Here is a 22,934-nt window from a genome sequence, read left to right as displayed (position 1 = left end):
TTAAACGATGGTTCAGGCAGTGTGACCAACCTGCGGTTCCTGTTGGTTGGCAGTTGTTTTCTGATAAGCTTCCCTCCCAACTTACCTAAATGTAATGACTCCTAGCTGCACATATCCCATATCTCTCTTATGAGAGCAATCAACACTTGGACAATACACAGGATTTGACTCAGAGCTTGCAGTACTTACTCCCTGAAAAAGCAACGTTCTGCCATATGTACAAGTCCTGGACACATTTCCGTTCTTTATCCCAATGAACTATTCAGTATTATAAAAAGTAAAGCACTGTGCATTTAATGAATCAAGGACTGATTCTGAAAATATGAAAGAATATTTAACACAGCTTGGTGGTGGAACTCGTGGGTCAGGCAGCGTCTGTGGAAGGAAATGGACAAACGATGTTTCAGGTCAAGACCTTCATCTGCATTGCTGATCTGGTGCAGATAAGCAGTCCCAACCCGATACGCCATTTCCCTCATAAGATGCTGCCTGATCCCCTGGGTTCCTCCAGCGGTTTGTATTATCCTGCAGGCTTCAACATCTATAGTCTCCTGTCTCCCCTTGGTGACAAATTACTTTGACTTGCATCTTATGAAGGAACATTTGCTGATAAGGAATTCTGAGTGTAAGGAAAACAGCTGTTATCATTCAACGGATGCAAGCGAGAACTTATACTATCTAACATCTATAATGTGGGAAAATAATTCGTTTTTACTCCATACAAACTAACAAAATTACCTGTGAGTTTGGGTGTGGTGTGTCAGCACATGGGAGTGGTAATGTGCTCACCTTTAATACCCATCCTGGTTGTAAGCAATCAGTTACCTGCTATCTGCTTAATGAATATGCATGTGCCTGCTGTCCAAATGAAAAGCAACATATAAATTCATATGTTCTAGTAGCAGAATTAGGCCATTGGCCCATCAAATCTATTCCACCATGGCTGATCTATCTTTCCCTCTCAACACCTTTCTCTTGCCTTCTCCCCATAACCCGACACCCTTACTAATCAAATATACTGAAATATCTTGCTGAACACAAGAAACCATCGCAGGGCATCATAAAATGGTTGCTGAATCTCGTGTCAAACCGTCTTTGGGACGGTTTGACATGGGACACGCGCTGAGGGCTGATCATCCTGCAGCGGGCCGCCCTTGTGGAGGGTGTATAGTGTTAAAAGGCCGAAACACCCAGTGATGCAAGGGTACACTACTGATGATGTGTCCTGTGCCCAACTGTCCTGAAGGTTACCCAGGCCAAGATATACGTATCCACTCCCCCCCCCCCCCCCCGCTTCCCCCACAGATGTTGAGCGTCTACCACTCTCAACAATCAACGAATGTCGTGAAATGCTCCCCACCTATTGGCACAAGGGACTTCTTAACATCTTGTCCTGTGTATTTGATTCTTCTATGGCCAACGTAGATGACAAGTGAGCAGATCCTGCTGTGAGTGAGCAGACCGGCAAGAGTCTTGTGCAGCTCTTGTTTAGAGGATCAAGATGAGAAGCAAAATAGATTCTATAACAACTGAGAACTGATCAATCTACATTTTTAAATTTGTTCCTATCCACAAATGTTGCCCTATCTACTAAATTTTAGCATTTTGTTTTACTTCAAAATTCCAGTCTTTGCAATACTTTACTTTCACCTCTATGAAAACTCTTTGCCTGAGTTTATCATCTGCTCAAAATATCCAATATCAGTGTCTCATAATTCCTACCTAAAACACTCTGGGACATCTCCATACAAAACATCATACTAACACAGGACCTGTACATGTTGAAAATGTCAATTCTTTATTGGATTTCTGGAATGATGCATTACATCAGAATTGTACTTCATAAATTATCCGTGAAGTATCTCATGTAGAATTAACTTAGAATTAGCTTTTGCACTGTTTGTGCTCAGGTACAAAAAGTGCCCAACTGGAATAGTCCTGATTATATAGCCACCTGAATAAATCATCATCTTCAAGCCAAATGTAGCACACTTTTAAAGGAAGGCTTTCATGTTTAACCTCCACGATAACACAAGAATCTGATTCAAAAGCCCATTGAGAAGTGAAGCTTTGTTGCACATTACACTAGAGGGGATGTTGATGGAGAGTATTAGTGAAGTAGGGGTAGAGAGATGTAGGTAGGAACTGCAGATACTGGTTTACACCGAAGATACAAACGCAAAATGCTGGAGTAACAGCGGGACAGGCAGCATCTCTGGAGAGAAGGAATGGGTGACGTTTCGGGGCGAGACCCTTCTTCAGGCTGAGTGGGTCAGACTTAGGGGTAGGAAGGGTGCAGTGGGGAAACAGGAGAATGTAATCCGTAATTTCCAATACTGCTTCACTTTCAAGTTTTGACACGAATGCAGACTTAAGTGCTGCTGTAGACTGCTTCCACACGCGTTGCATTAGTTGAGGTTTTTATTGACATTGGTGTGCTAGGTTAGGCCTATCAGGCTTAAGTGAAGCGCAGGGCTACGTACAGAAAATAAAACAGAACCCAGTTGTATTTGATGGAGACTACTGCAAGGGTTGGATTATGAATACTCATGTAAGTAAGGAAAGGAATAAGTAGTGGCACAACTAAAGCAAAATGGTGCCAGAATCTATGCAACTTAACCCTGTAGAGGCTAAATGTCTCCAAGTGTGGAAAAACATACCCCTCAGATTTCCTGAGCTTGTAACTAATACTCTCTGTCCCAAGAACTCGTTTGGTTGTTCTACTCATTCCCTATCTCACCTTATTTCCCTTCAGGTAAAAGTTTTACATGTTAGACGATACAATAAGCAAATGTGCCTCTCCCATAATAGTGAATGCTCCACTGCTTCTTCTGTGCAACAGAGCATTATTGAATCTAAAGACCAGATAGATCCTGCAGCAGGAAAACCAACATCACTTTAAAAATACAACTTGTTGTTTTCTGTCCATTTTTCATAAGGAAATTGTTTATTAAAAATACTTCAGGTCATAATACTATTACTAAAAAGCTAATAAGAATGGAACTGTAGAGATGTAGCATTAAAACAGCATGCTCCCCTATAACTGCAAATATAAATAGATCATAAAACCGGAAATATTTTCCACAATTAAATTTCACTGTACATGACTATTTTATTATCAATGCACATGAATCTACCACAAGTCTTGTTCCCTTTTAAACAATGGATAAACCACATCAATATGAATAGGTTGGCCTGAAATGAAAATTGTACACAATAAGAAAACACAAATGCCATTCATAGTAAATGATATGCATGCTCCTCAGTGAAGAGTAATGGGGAGGTAGAAAATTCATTTTTAAAAGCTTTAACTATTATTGGTCTACTTCTGTCAGGAAACCCTGAAAAAGGCACTCGCATTTGGTTGACTTACGTAACAAATTTAATATTGTCAATAACAAACATTCACCTATTCCCCCGTTCATTGAAAATAAAGAGAGTATGGGTGAGTTGATGAAAAACTTGCAATAAAATTCACATTCTTGTAGAGGGTTTCTGCTAAACTCACTTTTGTTAACACAATTTTGTGAAGACATATGCACGATAAAGATATTCCTTACAAATCAGACAACTTATATATGGCAAATTCATAAAGTCTATCTGCATGAATGACAAATCTATTTCCATTCCATTTATTTTTTTTAGTTAAAAACAGCCTGCCTTTAAAAAAAAGATTAGATTTGAGTTGATAGCCCATTTAAACAGCAGGTACCAAAGAACCATGGTTTATTGTGTAGGAGTAAACATGTTCAGTGAATTTCACTGCTATCTCCTTGTAAAAGGAAGCAAGTTACAGTTTCAGGACAATATCTGTACACAAAGAATACATGTCTTAAAGTGAGAACTCAGTTAAAATTGCACCTCTTTTCCAGAATATTCTTATCTTGAAACCACTGAACTGATTGAATTATATGATGTTCCTCCATTGCAATTGGATATGGGGTTTTCATGCCCATTGGTATCTAAATTAACTTTGAAAACAGCTGAGGCCTTTAAAAGAAAGTCTGCAGCATCTCGACGACCTAGTCCTCTTAGTTTAGACATTAATAGCCCCACGGTATTTTCTGGTGAAAGTGCCCACTCAGTCAGTACAGCACTGGTTGGACTAGTAGGAAATGTCCCATTCGCTGAAATTCCATTCTGAGTGTTGAGTTTTGCAACAAGGTCAACAAGTCCCAAGTTTATAGCCAAGAGGCACCAGTCTTTACCCATGGGGTCGGGGGGATCCAGTAGGCGGCTAAGTTTGCGCCTCGTAAGTAGATTTAGTTCTGATACAGGGATGTCCATTCCAAGGTTACCTTGGGAATAAACATCGAGACAACCAAAGCAAAGAATGCTGCTAAAATTCTCCTTATAGCCACCCATAGTATTGGTGAGTGAAGTCTCTCTCTGAGTTTGAGCTCTGAAGAAGTCTCTAGGCTGGTAAACCATTACAGGTTCACTGTGTTCCCTGAGCTGCTGGGGACTCAAGTAATGCTTGACAGTCAGGAGCCCGGGTAAAGTAGTCACTATTAGATTGTCAATGATACTACAAATGGAATCCAGAAACAAACAACACCTTACTTTTTCTGTTTCCGGGCCCCTTACTTGTACTTCCAAACCTTGTCCGTGGTTGACCAGAAAGACCATAACTTCAGTCCCTTTGTTGGATATTTTTAATCCATTGGTCCATAACCTGACATCCAGCTCTCCTTCGGAGTTTTGCTGATGCACCCATCGACAAAGGTTCACCTGCACCTTGTGGAAAATACCACATGGATATGGGGCAAGATGTTCAACAGGCACAATGCGGACACCCCCATAAACCAACATTTCATCCTCTTCATCAGTCCAGGATCTGTGCAGACTTTCCACTTTAATCAGTGCTGGAATATCCACCATTGATCCATTGGTTAAATCCCGGGCACAAATATCCATTGCATCCAGAATTTGCAACAACTCCTCTACGTCATTCTCTGATACCAAGTGTAGAATGTCGTCTATAGTGTAACGGCCTCTATAGTGGTGCAATGCCTTTTGATTTTCATTGGTCAGCAGCCTTCCAAGCACATTGGTGCACAGCCACCGAGGATCCAGGAGCACCACATCTTGGATGGTTTCACTTTGTAAAATGTTAATCTGACAAAAGCAGAGAAAATTGAGGGAAGGTTATTAATAGATTCAAAAATAATTAACTTGAATAAAGAATTCATCATAATTACTTGGCCCACAATGGAATTCCATTACAAAAGAACAAACACACATCTTAGCTAAATTGACACTGTGCTATGCACAATATACGCCCCTCCCACCAGGCACAACAAGGACAGAGTTCCCCTGATCCTCATCTTTCACCCCACCAGCCTCAGCATCCAACATATTATCTCCAACATTTCCATCACCTTCTATGGGATCCCACCATTAATCACATCTCCCCTTCTCTACCCCTTTCCACCTTCCGCAGAGACCACCCCATCCACAGCTCCTTGGTTCACTCATCCCTTCCCACCCAAACCAACCAACTCCCCAGGTACTTTTCTCTGCAACCGCAGGAGATGCAATATCTGTCCTTATGCCTCCTCCCTCAATTCCATCGAGGGAAACCGACAGTCCTTTCAGGTGAGACAGAGGTTCACATGTATCTCCTCTAACCTCATCTACTGTAGCCACTGTTCCCAATGTGGGCTCCTGTACATCAGCAAGACCAAACGTGGACACAGTGACTGTTTCGCTGACCAGTTGCGCTGTCTGCTCAGGCATATGGGATCACCCGGTTGCCAATCATTTCAATTCCCCTTCCCATACCCATTCAGACCTTTCTACTAGGTCTCTTCCATTGCCAGAGTAAGGTCACATGCAAATTGGATGAAACTGCATTGGGTAGCTTACAACCCAGCGGCATGAATGTTGAATTCTCTAATTTTAAGTAACTTCTACCTTCACTGCCCTCCCCCTACCGCCACAACTTGTTGTTCAACCAGTTCCAAGGTTTACCACATCGTATCCTTCTTGAGATCACACCTTCCCTAACCAACAATGGGCCTACCAGGGCACCCACCCTGCATGAGGCCATTTGTGATCAGCCTGATAGGTCCTGTTCTTTCTCGCCTCCAGCTCTTCACCTCACCCCCTACTTTCAGCGTGAAGATGGGTCCTGACCTGAATGGGTCTGAATGTCCTGACCCATTAATTTTCTCCAGAGATGCTGTCTGACCTGCTAAGATACTCCAGTACTTTGTATCTATGCTTTGTTAATGCTTGCTAACGAAATTAACTATTTTGTTTTATCAATATTATATCCCACTTGGTTGTTTACTTAATCTTACTTGCCTATTTACTTAACCTAACTCTATCCATTCGTAGCCTCATTATGTCTTTGTTACAACATAATTTCTTATTTTTGTGTCATGAACAAAATTAGCAAACATCCTAGCAATTATATATAGTTGATAAAAGTAGAGACCTCACTACCAATCCCATTGGCACACCACTCACTATATCTTGTCAGCCATACAGCACAGAAACAGGCTCTTTGGCCCATCTAGCCTATGCTGACCCATTACACTAGTCTCACATGTCTGGTCCTTGGAAGGATGCAAGGTACCATCACTTGTGGTCTTGTTTACAATGCTGGCTGCAAATTTATTTCCTCAAGCTCCAACTCCAAATATTTGTGCATGTCGATGTTTCACACTTGACTAATGGTTCCTTGCAAGGGTGAATGCTATAACTGAGACTAGAAAGTCTGATTTGTCCTACATGTAGTATCACTAAAATATATCCAGAACCTCACACCTGCAAATCACACAGCTGCAATTTATCAAAGTAATTTCATGACATTTCTCGGTAGTTGCGGTTTATTATTTGGGTCACACCCGCAAAGTACATTCAATTTAACAGTTTTATTTAACAGCACAAAACAGGAAGAAAGATTCACAACCAAGAACCATTTGTTCACAACAGTGAAAACATCACACAACTACTGTTTCTGTGTCTGCAAATTTTACATATGCAAAATGGATGGATGGATGTTATTACTGGCGAGACATCTCATTGATACCCTTAAAACTGAAAAGATTATGTAGAGTCCCAGGATTAGATTTACTTTTGTGCCGTTATTCTTTGGGCTCAGAGGCAGTTTGATAAATGACTAAGAGTCAGGATGTTAGATCTGAAGACAAACGGATGGAACAGCAGATGCTGGTTTACAACTTGGTGTTTCGTGTAGCGATCTGTTGCTAGTTCAGCAGTTTTTCAACAAAATACATTAGATGGAGACAGAAGCCACTAGTTTCAGAAAGAAAATGAAGAGAGACTGCAGCTATATAGCAACTTGCACAACCTTAAGATGAATCAATAATCTTTATGTTTGAAATGTAGTCACTATTACAATAAACGAAAACACAGCAGCCATTCAAAAAATCCATGTTTTAGTGTTGGCTGAGGCACAAATGTTGACCATGGGACCGGGGTTTATACACAGATATAACCTTTAGTTTAATGTATCTCCTGAAAATCAATATCTGAAGTTACAGCATCATCCCAATAATTTACTCATGTGAAAACCCAGATTGTATGCACGTCTTCGGATTCTAAGCTGAGAATTCAAGTGTAGCCTGAACTGACACTTTTGTTGTTGACAATTCATTTTCCACTGGAGTCAGGATTTGGATTAACTCAACGATACAAATGAGTCACTTCTTCACCCGGAATTTGATATAATGTTTATGGAGATATTTGCAGTGGCAAATGTAAATGCCCGTATTCAAGTTGAATGATTGCAAAAGACTATACCAAGTTGCTTTAGTGTTAAATTGTGAATAGTTCACCTGCAATTATCTTCCCTACTGAAAAAATTTATAACTTTACTGATAAACTTGCCAACCACTATCATCTCTGAGTAACAATTTACATCAATAGATAGAGAATAACACCATGCATATTACTAACTCCTGCCAGATGGTGGAATCAAACACACAATTCAATTTGAAGAAGGGTCTCGACCAGAAACGTCACCCATTCCTTCTCTCTAGAGATGCTGCCTGTCCTGCTGAGTTACTCCAGCATTTTGTGTCTACACAATTCTATTCTGTCCTGTGTTATAAAAGGAGGGGTCACAGTAGGTTTTAGACAGTATGCCACTGTAGACAGGAGTATGACAGATCCTAGAGATGCCATGAATCCCAATAAACAGAAAATGTTGTCAGGTTAGGCAGCATCGGTGGAGGGAGAGAAACAGTCAACATTTCAGGTTGTTCCCAATCTAATAGCATTGTGGGAGTACAATTCCCAGGGGGTCTACAGCCGTGTAACGAAGTGGCTCGCAATCTTCTAATGGGCAACAAATGTTGGACTTGCCAATGAATCCTAAATTTAAATAAGGATAAATTGTTAAAATAATGACTGTTCAATATATTGCAGCGTTTTACATTAACAGACAACAGGTTGGCTTTGGAAAGCAGAAGAGGCCTGCAATCTCCCATTTATCGGTGCAATCATTGCCAACAAATGTTTGATGGCAATTTGTTATGCCTTAACACATTTTTTGTGTGCATTTCCAATAGTTCTGTAAGTATAATAGGGGCAATGCAAAGTCATGATCCAGCTACAAATAATTCTTAAATCCAGTATCCTTCGCTCCGTCTTTTCGTTCTTCTGTATTTGGAAGTCACAACAAGGGTACGCTGTAGCCTGCATGTGTGCCGCAAGAACCCTTGCCCTGTTTGTATTTCAACACATATGCAGCAAGAAACCGATAGTGGTTTAAATATTTGGGTTCCTGGAGGATTCCAAATTAATTAAAATTAAAAAAGTGCCATCAGTAAAGGGGTGGGTAATAGCAATTCAAATTGTTTCTAACGTTTCAAAGTGTTTGACCCTTTCAAAAGCGACCTAACAAACCAGCGTTGAATTTCTCTCTGACAACAATATTTTACTGTAAAACTAGTTTCCTGGCATAGGATAATATGGAACTAGATCTTACTTTAACTTTTCAGTAAAATATACGGAAACAATGCACAAACTTGTCAATGGGCCAGTCAAACTGTGTTGGTGTTTATGCGTTACATAAACAATTCTAATCAATTATATCCATTCTGCTCCCATCAATTAAGAGTTTGTTATCATTTTGTTTTTGTAATTTACAATGGTCACAAGCACATGATTAATGTGTTGCCAGACGCACTTAAAACACAATGTTTATCAGAGATTGAATAAAGATAAATTAATTAACGGCAGAACTACTGCAATAACATAATTTTCTTTTAAACAAGTGGAAACAGGATTACATGCAAGCTACATTGTCTGGATACTGATTGCTGCTGAGTGTCAATGGTGAGACAATTGTCTCAATTTAAGTTTAAGGTTAAGGGGGAAATCTTTTAGGACCGAGATGAGAAAAACATTTTTCACACAGAGAGTGGTGAATCTCTGGAATTCTCTGCCACAGAAGGTAGTTGAGGCCAGTTTATTGGCTATATTTAAGAGGGAGTTAGATGTGGCCCCTGTGTGTATGGAGAGAAGGCAGGTACAGGATACTGAGTTGGATGATCAGCCATGATCATATTGAATGGCGGTGCAGGCTCGAAGGGCCGAATGGCCTACTCCTGCACCTATTTTCTATGTTTCTATGTTCGCCCAATGCTGTGACCTGCATATTTAACAGACAACTTCATTGACATTCCCCCTGTACAATGAAGTATTTCTAACTAGAACATTTTATAATTAGCAAAGATGAATGTTTCCTTTGTCGGCAGTCCCTTAGATTAAGACACAAGCAATTGCAGATGCTGGAATCTTGAGCAAAACATAAAGTGCTGGAGGAACTCTGAGGGTGGGGCAACATCTGAGGAGGGAATGGACAGGTTGGTTTGGGCCGGGACTGAGAATGTCCCGACCCGATACATCATCTGTTCATTCCCCCCACAGATGCTGCCTGACCCACTGTGTTTCCCCCAGAATCAAGGATGACCTGCTTCCTCTCCAACGTTATGGGTTATGAGGTGCCAGTGAGTGTCACACAACAAAAGATGCTTCTAAGGTAAATGGGCAGTTTGTGTGCTCTTCTGTGTGCTCGATGCATGGTCTTGTAGGTTCTCTACACCATACCAAATGCTCCTTCTCCACTTTCAGTGGTTATGAGCTAAAGGTTCCCAGTCAGATGGGATACTGCACATCAAGAAAGCTTTGACCACACTTTTGACTCTTTTCCAACATCCGCCTGGTACTCTCTTTCCATGGCAGAGCTGGAATAGATTGTCCATTTTGAGAGCCTCAGATCAGGAATGTAAACAACGTGCCCAAGATTAACAAGGACCTCAGTGCTGGGAAGTATGACCTGGGTATAACTGCATTTCGTTGTCCCTGTACTGTACACTGCACAATGACAATAAAGTTGAATCTGAATCTGAATAGGGATACTAAAGTATGGGAGGTAAAAAAATGAATCAATGAATGGAAGAGCTCAGGAGGTCAGGCAGCATCTGTTGGGGAACGGGATTATCGACTGGGTTCATGTCAACTCCTGGTCAAGCAATCTATTTGTTCTGTTACTCTGCATTTTCCTACAGTCTTCTTAAAGATTTTGCCATATGCCCGTCCAAATCCCCTTTGACAATCTTTAATGACCATGCTTGCAGCAATGCTGCCCACAGGCAGTAAGTTCCAGATCCACCAGAGAGCAGTTTTAATTATATTAATCCCATTTGAAACCGTCACACATCCAACTCCTCATCCTGATCTCTGGGTGGAATCAGTCAGCCTGCTTCCATTTACACTATATCTTGAATTTGAAAACTTAAATTCTATGGAGCTCGTTTCTTCTTCTCAGACTGCTGCTTATTTATGGCTTGAGTGATTTAAAATGTGAGGCTATTAGCCTTAGTATACACTGCTGTACGCTCAAAATACAATTCTAATCATTTCTACAAGCAGAAGTCTAATGCATCAAAATCAGGATCATTGTTGCTTTATGAGTGGGTACCACTTCCAGCAGCTTTTGACACAGTGAAGAATGAAAAAACTAGGAATGTTTATGGAGCACCAAAAGTGAAATTATCAAATCACTTTCTCCATAATTTCCACTGTCCAAAGTTTGCAACAATGTGTTCCAGGCTTGGCCATTTAAAATTACAAATAAACAATTTACTGGAATGTTCTGTTAAAGACAACCTCTTTTTCGTAGGGTGTCACAGGATAGTAAACAATCATTGTAGCAACTCCACTGCAATCAGCGTAAGTACACACAGGCCAACATAGATGGAAACTCAATTGACGTAATTGGAGTTAGTACTTTGTTACTATGTTTACTGCAAGTAAGAATTTCATTGTTCTGTTTGGGACATATGACAATAAACCACTCTCGGCTCTTGACTCTTAGAGGCAATAGCAAATACCACATTTTCCTCAGAGCACACAAGCTTTGGATGAAAGACGTTTCCAGGACAGATGGTGCCCAAAGATATTTGGAAAATAGATTATTTTTTTTTAGATAAGTGTCTCCTTTGTGGGAAAAGAATGCATGCAGAATTGTTTCTAAGGCAGAAAATCTAAGCGGAAATGCAGGCTGAGATGACATAGCCAGCCATCAGATGCAATGTGGCTAGGAATTAGAGGACTGGTGATGACAGATGGCGTCAGAAGAGGTGTTAGTATCAAAGGGAGACCCTGTAATAAATGGATGCTGTCCATTGCTGAGGTCTCCAAAGCAATTAACAGCCAAGTGGGGAAAGCGATGTCACATGTAGCTGATCTGCATTCTTCCTTACTTTGAATGAATGGGTTAAGAGTTTTTTTTATTCATATGGCTGTATGGTGGCCACATATTTCACTGTACCAATTGGTGCATGTGACAATAAATGTCTCTTGATTTCTCACCTCTGTCTTTTGGTGGAATTGTCATCTCCAAAGTCTGTATATTAATGCCATGCTCTAGACATTTAGCAAAGTGCATGGACTATATCTATAAACTGAACAGGCCATTTTCCTCCAACAGTTGAAACAGTTATAAAAATGCTTCTGTGCAACGTGGGACAGATGTGTGGATGATCCTTTGCTCCAGAACATTTGCCAAATATGGCAAGATCTTTTAAGATGATTGTATAAAAAGGTGCGCTTTCCTTAATTGGCTGACTTCTTTAGGTTTATAAATCTTAGAAGGAATTTTGAACTAAATGATGGAGGGTTAAACTTTCAGTTGCAGACATCAGCATGCTTTTTTAAAACCAATGAAGTTTTAAACATTGTAGGGACTGAGAGATAAAATATCGTCAAAATTCAATTATGGTGATTTTTCAAGCGAATCAAGCTGTTAAAATTTGTTTTTACTTGATTAAAGTAAGAATAGTTTTAATTAGATCCAGTCTAAATTGCAAGGAGTGGTTTTATTGTTTATTTTGAATATACATTTATACATTGCTTGATTCTGTTTCTGCAATAAGCTTGTACTGAGGAACGGTTCTCAGAACCTGTATAGTTACTTAGCAATAACATATTGTGAAATGTGACAGGAGGGAGAGAGAGAGAGGGAGTAAAAGAGGAAAACAATGCTTAAATCATCAGGTAACTGATTGCAAAGCCCATGGGGAGGCTGATTTTAAAACAATCTAGTTAGATACTCAGATTTACACCCGACAGATTGATGACAGGACAGACTGAGACTAACCGAGTGGACAGTGACAGACTACGGAAGCGCTGCTCACAAATCATGAAGCAAAGAGGGAGCAGTGGGGTATTCCATATTGTTTTACAAATAGTTTTGAGAAAGCTGACAGGTGTCACTTTCTGCTGGCACTGGCCTGGAGAAATTTTGGGACTGTTTGCTCCACCCAAGAGGATGAACCCGTGGAGCACGGAAGGGGATAATTCAATTGGGGAGGTCCCCAACTAGGACTGGATACACACAAATGGACAGAAGCAGACCCATCACACTGCTGCAGCCACTGCCACACATAAAGATTCAAGAAAGATGCCTCCGCAGCAGATGCAACAATGCAGGAGATGTATACAGAAGATGTATTCCTCAACCCCAGAACTCCAGCCGCCCTTTCAGATGAAACAGAGGTGTTCATGCTTCTCTTCAGCCCTCATCTACTGCATTCGGTGTTCCCAGTGTGGCCCCTTTTACATCAGCAAGACCAAGTGTAGACAGAGAGATCATTTCACCAAACACTTGTTCTCGGCTCGCCAAGGCCTGCTGGATCTCTCGGTTGCTAACTCAGCTTCTCATTCCCATTCGAACTTGGGCAAGGCCGCACACAACTAGAGGAACGGCACCTCATATTCCGCTCGGGTGACTTATAATCCAATAGTATGAACAGCAAATTCTCCAATTTTAAGTAATGCCCCCAACTTCCTCTCTCTCTTTCCTGTGCCCACCCACCCCAAAATTGTAGATTTAACCTGGAAAGGTGTGGTGTTAGTAAAATGTGGGTCTAAATTGATTAAGAATGATAGAGAGCTGTTTGAGCATAAACACCTAATTAAACTGTAACATGCGGATTGACCTAAGCAAAAGACCCAGCACCTGTCATGTTCATGAGAGGTGGTTGTTTGGCCAAATAAGACAAAACCTTGAATGGAGAGACAGTCCTGGCTGGATTAATTAAAATGAGTTTGGTTTGCAATCCTGGGAATCCAAATGCACTAATGCTGAAGAACCTAATCTGGGTTTAGCTATCAAGAAACAGTTGTGCGACTCATGACATTCAGTATACGAGTAAGAAGGATCTCCCATTATCTCAGTACGAGGTGAATAACATTACGGCCATGAGAGAGTATAGGAACATTCAACAGAAACAGTGCTTGAAAGGGATGTCACGGTACAGAGAATTTCTCAGATGGAATATAGACAGACTGGGTCCCATAATCTGCACACACCAATGTTGAGTTGAGTTTATTGTCACGTGTACCGAGGTACAGTGAGAAGCTTTTGTTGCATGCTCACCAGCCCAGTGGGAAATGGGAGGCTGATTTGTGTGGCTTCAAGTGGACCACTGTGTATAGTGAAGATTATTCCATCCAATTCAGAACTGATTCACACTGTCTGAAGGAGAGTTGGAGAAAATTGTGCCACTACTCGAGGAACTCAATTCTTATATGGTGGAATGACATGTCAGAGAGTGCATTTCTGCCCTACAAAAGCTCAACATTTTTTGTAGCTGATCCAAATGATTCAGCTGTACAGATAAGGAATAAGCAATAATAGATATGCTTCTGGTGTTCAAAAGGGAACTGCAGATGCTGGAATATCGAAGGTACACAAAATTGCTGGAGGAACTCAGCGGGTGCAGCAGCATCTATGGAGCGAAGGAAATAGGCGACGTTTCGGGCCGAAACCCTTCTTCAGAGTCTGAAGAAGGGTTTCGGCCCGAAACGTCGCCTATTTCCTTCGCTCCATAGATGCTGCTGCACCCGCTGAGTTCCTCCAGCAATTTTGTGTACCTATAGATATGCTTCTGTTTTGCCTGATAATGAATCATCAATTGATTATTTTGTCCTACACAAAGATTATAGTTACATTCATTTAAAATGGCAACATGAAACACGTTTCTAGAATTAATTTCACAGGTAGTTCATACAATAAATGGCTATCACATGGTCAATTTGGTTTGCAAAGATGGGAAAGGTAGGTTTAGTCAGTACAGGCCATTTAAAAACCGTTAACAAAACAATAACGTTGACAGTTTATGAACTTCACACAATTATAAGCAGGACGCACTTACTTCTCCCAAACTATGCAGCTGTTGGGCGATCTCCCTCAGATCCTCTTCACTGACTAAAGGATTAATTTGGTCCTGAACATCGTATACAAATTGATGCCATGACATAAATTGGTTTGGCCCATTTTGCTTCCTCCAAGAAGGTAGAGTAGAGATGATTTTCTCACAAAGGAATGTCATAGACAGACAATCCTAAAAAAAAGATTCAATACACAGTGTCTTATTAATGTTTGCTAGCATTATAGAACATTGTAAGCAAATTTCAAATCGAACATCGTAATTTTACCCATACTTCAACTTCTACCTAAATGCAAACTGATATCAATGTAAACCATACGATTTTTCAGCTGCCTCTTTTGGAGGTGGTAACTTGCATTGAGCTACCACTTATGGCTTTGATTTAGACCATTGACTCCGTTGCCATGGAGAATGTAAGCAGCGTATTTCACTCACATTTAGTCCTTGTGGCATTGTATTAGTGATCGGTCTAGTATCACATGCTGCCATCTCATGTACTTGCTCAGCACAAAAACATTCAGCAGCTGAAAATTTATTTATTTAATCCCTTACTGCATGTGGGCTTCTTTACAGCGGTGAGACTGAGCACAGATTAGGCAAATGTTTCACCAAACATGTACTCTGTTCACCAAGGTCTGCTGGATCTCCTGTTTGCTAACCATTTTAATTCACATTTCCATACTGCTATTTCTGTCCTTGGCCTTCTCCATTGCCTGCGAGGCCACAGGCAAATTGGAGAAACATCACTTCATATTCCATTAATACACCTTACAAACCAATGGTATGAACACTGAATTCTCCAATTTCAATAGGTCCCTCACCGCTTATTGCACCACTCTTGTTTGTTTTTTGAGTCTGTCTGTCTATCTATCTACTATTAAAGAGTTTTGTTTCTATATATATATATATGTGTGTGTGTGTGTGTGTGTGTGTGTGTGTGTGGGATAGTGGGGGGGATAGGGTGAGGTGGGGGGGGGGAGGAGGTGGGGGATAGAGAGATAGGAGGGGTGTAGGGAGGGGAGAGGAGTTATGGAGGGAGGGAGGATGTGACTGAGGGTAGGGGAAAGGAGAGGGAGGGATAGGGGAGGGGAGGAGGAGAGGGGAAAGATCCTGGGGAGGGGAGAGGAGTTATGGAGGGAGTGACTGAGGGTAGGGGAAAGGAGAGGGAGGGAGAGGTGAGGGAGGGATTGGGGGAGGGGAGGAGGAGAGGGGAAAGAAGGAGGGTGGAGGAGGGAGTGCTGGAGGATGAGTGGAAATGAGCTGCGCCTGTGCAGTTGGGAGCTATGGATGAATGGTGGAATACTGCATTGGGGGAACGGGTGAGTGGTGGAATATATTGCGTTGGGGGAGCAGGTAACAATTTCATTGTTCTATCTGGGACACATGACAATAAAACACTCTTGACCGCTTGATCAAGACATCACAACACCTGTGCCTCAATTCCTTAGTTTCCATGACCTTTCATGACATGCAGTATAATGTGGATAAATGTGAGGTTATCCACTTTGGTGGCAAAAACAGGAAAGTAGACTATTATCTGAATGGTGGCCGATTAGGAAAAGGGGAGATGCAACGAGACCTGGGTGTCATGGTACACCAGTCATTGAAAGTAGGCACGCAGGTGCAGCAGGCAGTGAAGAAAGCGAATGGTATGTTAGCATTCATAGCAAAAGGATTTGAGTATAGGAGCAGGGAGGTTCTACTGCAGTTGTACAGGGTCTTGGTGAGACCACACCTGGAGTATTGCGTACAGTTTTGGTCTCCTAATCGGAGGAAAGACATTCTTGCCATAGAGGGAGTACAGAGAAGGTTCACCAGACTGATTCCTGGGATGGCAGGACTTTCATATGAAGAAAGACTGGATAGACTTGGCTTCTACTCGCTAGAATTTAGAAGATTGAGGGGGGATCTTATGGAAACGTACAAAATTCTTAAGGGGTTGGACAGGCTAGATGCAGGAAGATTGTTCCCAATGTTGGGGAAGTCCAGAACAAGGGGTCACAGTTTAAGGATAAGGGGGAAATCTTTTAGGACCGAGATGAGAAAACATTTTCACACAGAACACATTGATGCGACAGCCAAGAAAGACACACCAATGCCTCTTAATTCCGGAGGAGACCGAGGAAATTTGTGTCAAAGCGTGCGTAAAACGCATTGAGCTCATCAGGGAGTGATGCTTCGCTGACATTTGAGCTGCCTCCTGATTTCGCCTTGTAGGAGGTGATGGCATTCAAACCCCGCCACAGCTGCCGAACATCTGTCTCATCCTCCAGCTTAGAGCAGAAATCTCTTTTGATGGCCTTACCAAGGTCGTATCTGAACTTCTTGTAGACCTCTGCATCACCAGACCTGAATGCCCGGGATCTGGTCTTCAGAAGAATGCGGATCTCATGGTTCATCCAAGGCTTCTGGTTAGGAAACACTCGGAAGGTTTTTGTTGGGATGCAGTCCTCCACACATTTCTTTATGAAGTCTGTAACAACTGTGGCGTATTCATTCAGCGAAACCCTCTGTTTCTCCAGCATTTTGTGCCTACCTTCGATTTTTACCAGCATCTGCAGTTCTTTCTTAAACATTTCTTCCAATCGACCCGTGCAAGTTCCTGCCTAATGCCTCTAAAATCAGTCTTACCCAAATACAGGACCGTAACTTGTTGTCCAGTCCTATCCTTCTCTAAAACAACTTTCAAAAACTAACAGAATTATGGTCACTGGTCCTAAAGTGCTCCCCCACTAACACTTCAGTCACTTGACCTATCTTGCTCCTGAAGGGGAGCTCCAGAGTTATACTCTCTCTATGAGGTCCCTATTGATTAAGCAATGATGCGGAAGTGAGAGCTTCAAGTTCTTTGGCGTTACTACCAATGATGTGTTATGAACCAAACACATTGATGCGACAGCCAAGAAAGACACACCAATGCCTCTTAATTCTGGAGGAGACCGAGGAAATTTGGCTGGTCTCCAGTGATTTTTACAAACCTCTACAGATGCATCATAGAAAGCATACTATAGCGTTACATTACATTTTGATTTGGGAACAACTTTGCCCAAGACTCCACAAAAATGGCAGAGAGTTGTAGATGTATCCCAGTCCATCACACTGACAGACTTCCCACCATTGACTCATCTACACTTTATCTTGCCTTGGAAAATCAGCTAACATAATCAAATACTTGTCCCATTGCTTCTTCTCCCTGTTCCCGTCTGGCAGAAGGTACATAAGCTTAAAATCGAGCATCACCAGACTGAGGAAAAGCTTCTCCACTTCTGTTATCAAGCTTCTGAAAGGCCCTTCCATAAGCTAGGGTACTGGCCGATTCATCTCTACCCCATTGAGAACATTGGACAATGTCTATGAAATTGATGCACTACAATGCTGAGAACTACATTCTGCACTCTGTATCTTCCCCTTTGCTCTGTGTGCTTGAGTATGACTTGGTTGTATTAATGTAATGTATATCTGATCTGTTTGGAAGCATGCAAACAAAGCTTTTCATTGTACATGTGAAAATAATAAACTTAAACCTACACCCAATGTAGCTTTCTTGGACACATTTAACAAGCATATGATATGCGTGCCTTCATCAATTGGAACATTGTGTATGTCAGGAAATCACGTGGCAGCTTTTTTAGAACTTCTGTTAGGCGACATTTGTACAGTGTGCAATTCTAATGACCCAATTACTGGAAGGATAGAGACTGTGGGTGGGGTGCTGAAGAAGTTTACTAAAATGCTGCTTGGATTAGAAGGCATTAGGTATAAGGGGAGGTTAGACTATTTGGATTGTTTCCTCTGGTGCATTGGAGGCATTGGAGGATAGATAGGGTAGCCAGTCAGAACCTCTCGCTCTCTCTCGGCAGAATTTTTCAAATATTTCAAGTGCAGTTTAACCAGTATTTTGTAAAGTTGCAAGGGTAACTTTTAAATTCCATGCCCAGACTAGAGTTATTCTAGATGCTCGAGATAATTCAAATGCTACAGGTATTCCACACAGTGAGTGGTAGGTGCCTGCAATGCATTGCCAAGCAGATATTATAGTGGCATTGAAGAGGCTTTTGGATAGGCGAAGGTGCAGAATTCATGGCCAAAGGGCCTGTTCCTGTACTCTTCTATATTGTCTAATTACTCACGGTGGAGAATTTCAGAAACGGATCACATGTTGGAACAGGATAGGCTTTTTGGCTTGAATGTGCTACAAAGGCTAAACTGCTTCCTCACACACACTGTACAGGCATGGAGAATTCCTGGCAACAATTCTTAAAAGTTGCTGATCTTTGTGGACAAACCGGTCACAACCGGCTAATTGATTGCATCACATTAAGTAGAATCATGACACATATACTACGTTAAGTGCTCATGCTCAACACATGATGAACTGCGACTCTGACTAATGCTTCCCTTCCCTACCTCAAGGGCACTGAACCCATGTGCCAGTATTGAAGTCCAGCTAACTCCAAACTAGTACTTGTGCACAATGAAAATTGCACAAAGCAGGAATCAGCATTCTTAGGAAAGGGGAAAAAAAAGCAGACTTAAGTGAGACACTGAATCTAAAGATATAGTTGTGCATGAGTTAACCATCATTGTTTGGCTTACTTTCACTAGGACCAAGAAAGATAAGGGTTATATACTAGAAAACTAAACTACCCAAGGCGTATCATGACACTGAACTTCTTCCTTGGTTACTTTAACACTACTTTTCCTCGATTGACCAATTTATTTATACCATATGGTGTAGGATACTTACAGAAATGATCCTATTCCTCAATTCTAGCAGGTGATTTCGCAGCATCTTCATGTCTTTAGATCCAGAAGCACCAGCATCAAGAACAAATAGTCGATCAGATATTTGCATATCGTTTCCAAATCTGAGATGCAAAAAGGTAATTATATATTTTTAAATCTGCCCTATGGAATATAATTTAACAAATGTTTCACAAACATACCCCATACTGCTGGCAATAAAAGTAGAAATAAGACCCTCTCTCATATCTAGGAAAATGATAAAAAATATTTTACAAGTGAATCTGGGCAGAGGCACATGTAAGAGGTGTTTGAGCGAAAAGAGTTTACAATCAGCAATAACACAAATGAACAATTATTTTTTGAGCTGTGATTTATCAGGACCAAACCATTTGGAGAAATCTTTGTGAATATTTGTTCAAAGAGTGCCATAGGTGGTCGGAGGGGCCGTAGGCGCAGAATGGCAGCCACGCTTCCGTCAGTCTGCCCCAGGGCAGCTGTGGCTACAGAAGTAGCTTACCACCACCGAGTGTGACTGAGGAGTGAATGAATAATGCGATGTAAAGCGCCTTGAGTATTAGAAAGGCGCTATATAAATCCCATCCATTATTATTATTATTATAGAACCAGATGGGGGAAGTGAGAGGAATATTAATGTGCTGAAAACATATTGACAACGTACCTGCTTTTCAATTCCTTTAGAAGTGATAGACCTTTGTCATAAACAAATTCCCCTCCAAATGAACGAGGACAGTTTACGATGTCTGCATGTGTGGCAACAAGGACAATCTCCAAAGCATTTTTCAGCTTTCCACCGAAAGCTGTAAAGAAAATAATTTATTTTCACTACAAACATTGATCATTATTGATCATTATTTTGCTAGGAGTAGAGTATCCATTCATTTACTATTCTGATTGTTGGCTATAATTCATTTCTTCAGCTATAGTGTAGGACTATAATTTCCCAACTGGAAACTAAATTTAAATTGAGACATGAACTCAAAATCTTAAAGCATGGCTTCACAGAAAACAGAAGTTGGAATCTATTTATTCCCTGCATACATTTTGCCCTCTAATATCATTGGTGTTTTTTATCCTCCACTTTCTGTATTAATCCCATATCTCATGACACCCTCAAATCAACAATAATGACAAAGCGTATTGAGAACTCAATAAGTTTCACGACTCCTTGAGTGAATAAATTTCCCTTTAGTGCAGTCATAAATGACCCATCTCTTATTTTGAGAACGTGACTTTTCCTTCCAGACATCTTGGAAGGGCAACTTCCTGCACAAATTTAGCCTGTTGAGTTCTCTTAGAAATTTTCAATGTTATCTTTTATTCTTCAAAACTTGAAAGAATCTTCTCAATCTTGAAGAAAAGACCTTCTATCCTAAACAACCACTCCATTTAATTGTTTTTACACTTCGCAAGAACAACTATATCCATTTTTTGGGCAAGGAGATCAAAATTGTACACAATATTCCAAGGGACTTTATTTTTTTGGGAAGACATCATTACTCTTGTACTCAAATACTCTCTTGGTGACGCCTTTCTAAGCGCAAGGTGCACATGCTTTTAGCAACCTGTGTACAATCTCTTTGAACACTTCCCAATCACTCACCATTGGACCAATACTCACCTTTTCTATTTTCTCCACCAATGGATAACTACTACATTTCCAAATTATTATCCATCTGCCATATATTTGTATATCCTTGAGGTCTTAGTCATAGAGTGATGCATTGTGGAAACAGGCCCTTCGGCCCAACTCGCCCAAACCGGCCAACAATGTCTCAGCTACAATAGTCCCACTCCCACTAGTCCCACCTCAAAAAAAAAACAGGAAAGCAGACTATTATCTAAATGGTGGCCGATTAGGAAAAGGGGAGATGCAGCGAGACCTGGGTGTCATGGTACACCAGTCATTGAAAGTAGGCATGCAGGTGCAGCAGGCAATGAAGAAAGCGAATGGTATGTTAGCTTTCATAGCAAAAGGATTTGAGTATAGGAGCAGGGAGGTTCTACTGCAGTTGTACAGGGTCTTGGTGAGACCACACCTGGAGTATTGCGTACAGTTTTGGTCTCCAAATCTGAGGAAGGACATTATTGCCATAGAGGGAGTGCAGAGAAGGTTCACCAGACTGATTCCTGGGATGTCACGACTGTCTTATGAAGAAAGACTGGATAGACTTGGTTTATACTCTCTAGAATTTAGGAGATTGAGAGGGGATCTTATAGAAACTTACAAAATTCTTAAGGGGTTGGACAGGCTAGATGCAGGAAGATTGTTCCCGATGTTGGGGAAGTCCAGGACAAGGGGTCACAGCTTAAGGATCAGGGGGAAATCCTTTAAAACCGAGATGAGAAAAACTTTTTTCACACAGAGTGGTGAATCTCTGGAACTCTCTGCCACAGAGGGTAGTCGAGGCCAGTTCATTGGCTATATTTAAGAGGGAGTTAGATGTGGCCCTTGTGGCTAAGGGGATCAGAGGGTATGGAGAGAAGGTAGGTACAGGATACTGAGTTGGATGATCAGCCATGATCATATTGAATGGCGGTGCAGGCTCGAAGGGCCGAATGGCCTACTCCTGCACCTATTTTCTATGTTTCTATGTTTCCCTGCGCTTGGTCCATAAGCCTCCAAACCTGTCCTATCCATGTACCTGTTCAACTGTTTCTTAAACGATGGGATAGTCCCAGCCTCAACTACTTCCTCTGGCAGCTTGTTCCATACACCCAATAAAAACTCCTCTGGCAGCTTGTTCCATACACCCAATAAAAAGTTATCCTTCGGATTCCTATTAAATCTTTTCCCCTTCACCTTGAACCTATGTCCTCTGGTCCTTGATTCCCCTACTCTGGGTAAAAACAGCTTTTTTTCCACAAGTCAATAACCAAAAGTCTGTAGCCTCATTTGACTGTTATTTTATTTCATTCACATGTTTAAACTATGTTTAATGTTTTATGTGTCCTTCAAAGTCAGTCAAAAGTCAGTCAAATTTATTCGTCACATGCACAAATTAAGGTACAGTGAAATAAATTTGCCATGCAGCGATACAGTAGAAAAAAAAAAGAACACACAGGGCTCAAAATTAACGGTTGCCCGGTTGCCAAAGGCAACCCACAGTCCCGCCGGGCAACCTAAAAGCCATACCATTTTGCCCAGCTTGGCAAGCACCCGGGAGACCTAGCATTTAATTCTGAGCGGGCCCCCTCTCTATCTTTCTCTCTCTCTGTCACTCTCCGTCTCCACCCGCTATCCGTGTCCGTGTCTCGGGTCTCCAACCGCTCCTCGTCCGCCGGCACGGCTGGCCGCCTTACACATGCGCACAACCACGGCCAGCACCAAAGATCCTATAGCGAGGATCTTTGGCCAGCACATCATCGGCCTTGGTTGTGCACATGTGCCACCTTGCACATGCGCACTGCCACTGCAACTGGTCGGCGTCAGCCACTTTCTCCCTCCCTTTGCAT

General features: G+C 41.5%; 1 protein-coding gene across 4 annotated transcripts in view; it reads right to left on the bottom strand.

The window, feature by feature from the left end:
* Positions 1–1,777: 1,777 nt before the first annotated feature.
* dapk1 (death associated protein kinase 1) overlaps positions 1,778–22,934 on the bottom strand; it is a 198,366-nt gene continuing 177,209 nt past the window's right edge. For 3 of the 4 annotated variants that reach the window (XM_033017684.1, XM_033017685.1, XM_033017687.1), the window contains exons 23-26: positions 20,140–20,278; positions 19,462–19,582; positions 14,700–14,888; positions 2,915–5,118 (exon numbers count right to left, since the gene is read on the bottom strand). In XM_033017684.1, coding sequence (XP_032873575.1) covers positions 3,880–5,118; positions 14,700–14,888; positions 19,462–19,582; positions 20,140–20,278 — 1,688 coding nt within the window. In that variant the 3' untranslated portion in view covers positions 2,915–3,879. Of the gene's footprint in view, positions 5,119–14,699; positions 14,889–19,461; positions 19,583–20,139; positions 20,279–22,934 lie in introns of all 4 variants that reach the window. The other variant, XM_033017683.1, reaches the window with a different exon arrangement.

The sequence above is a fragment of the Amblyraja radiata genome, chromosome 3 (genome assembly GCF_010909765.2).
Source record: "Amblyraja radiata isolate CabotCenter1 chromosome 3, sAmbRad1.1.pri, whole genome shotgun sequence".
Taxonomy (NCBI): domain Eukaryota; kingdom Metazoa; phylum Chordata; class Chondrichthyes; order Rajiformes; family Rajidae; genus Amblyraja; species Amblyraja radiata.
This window is presented reverse-complemented; position numbering and strand designations above follow the sequence as displayed.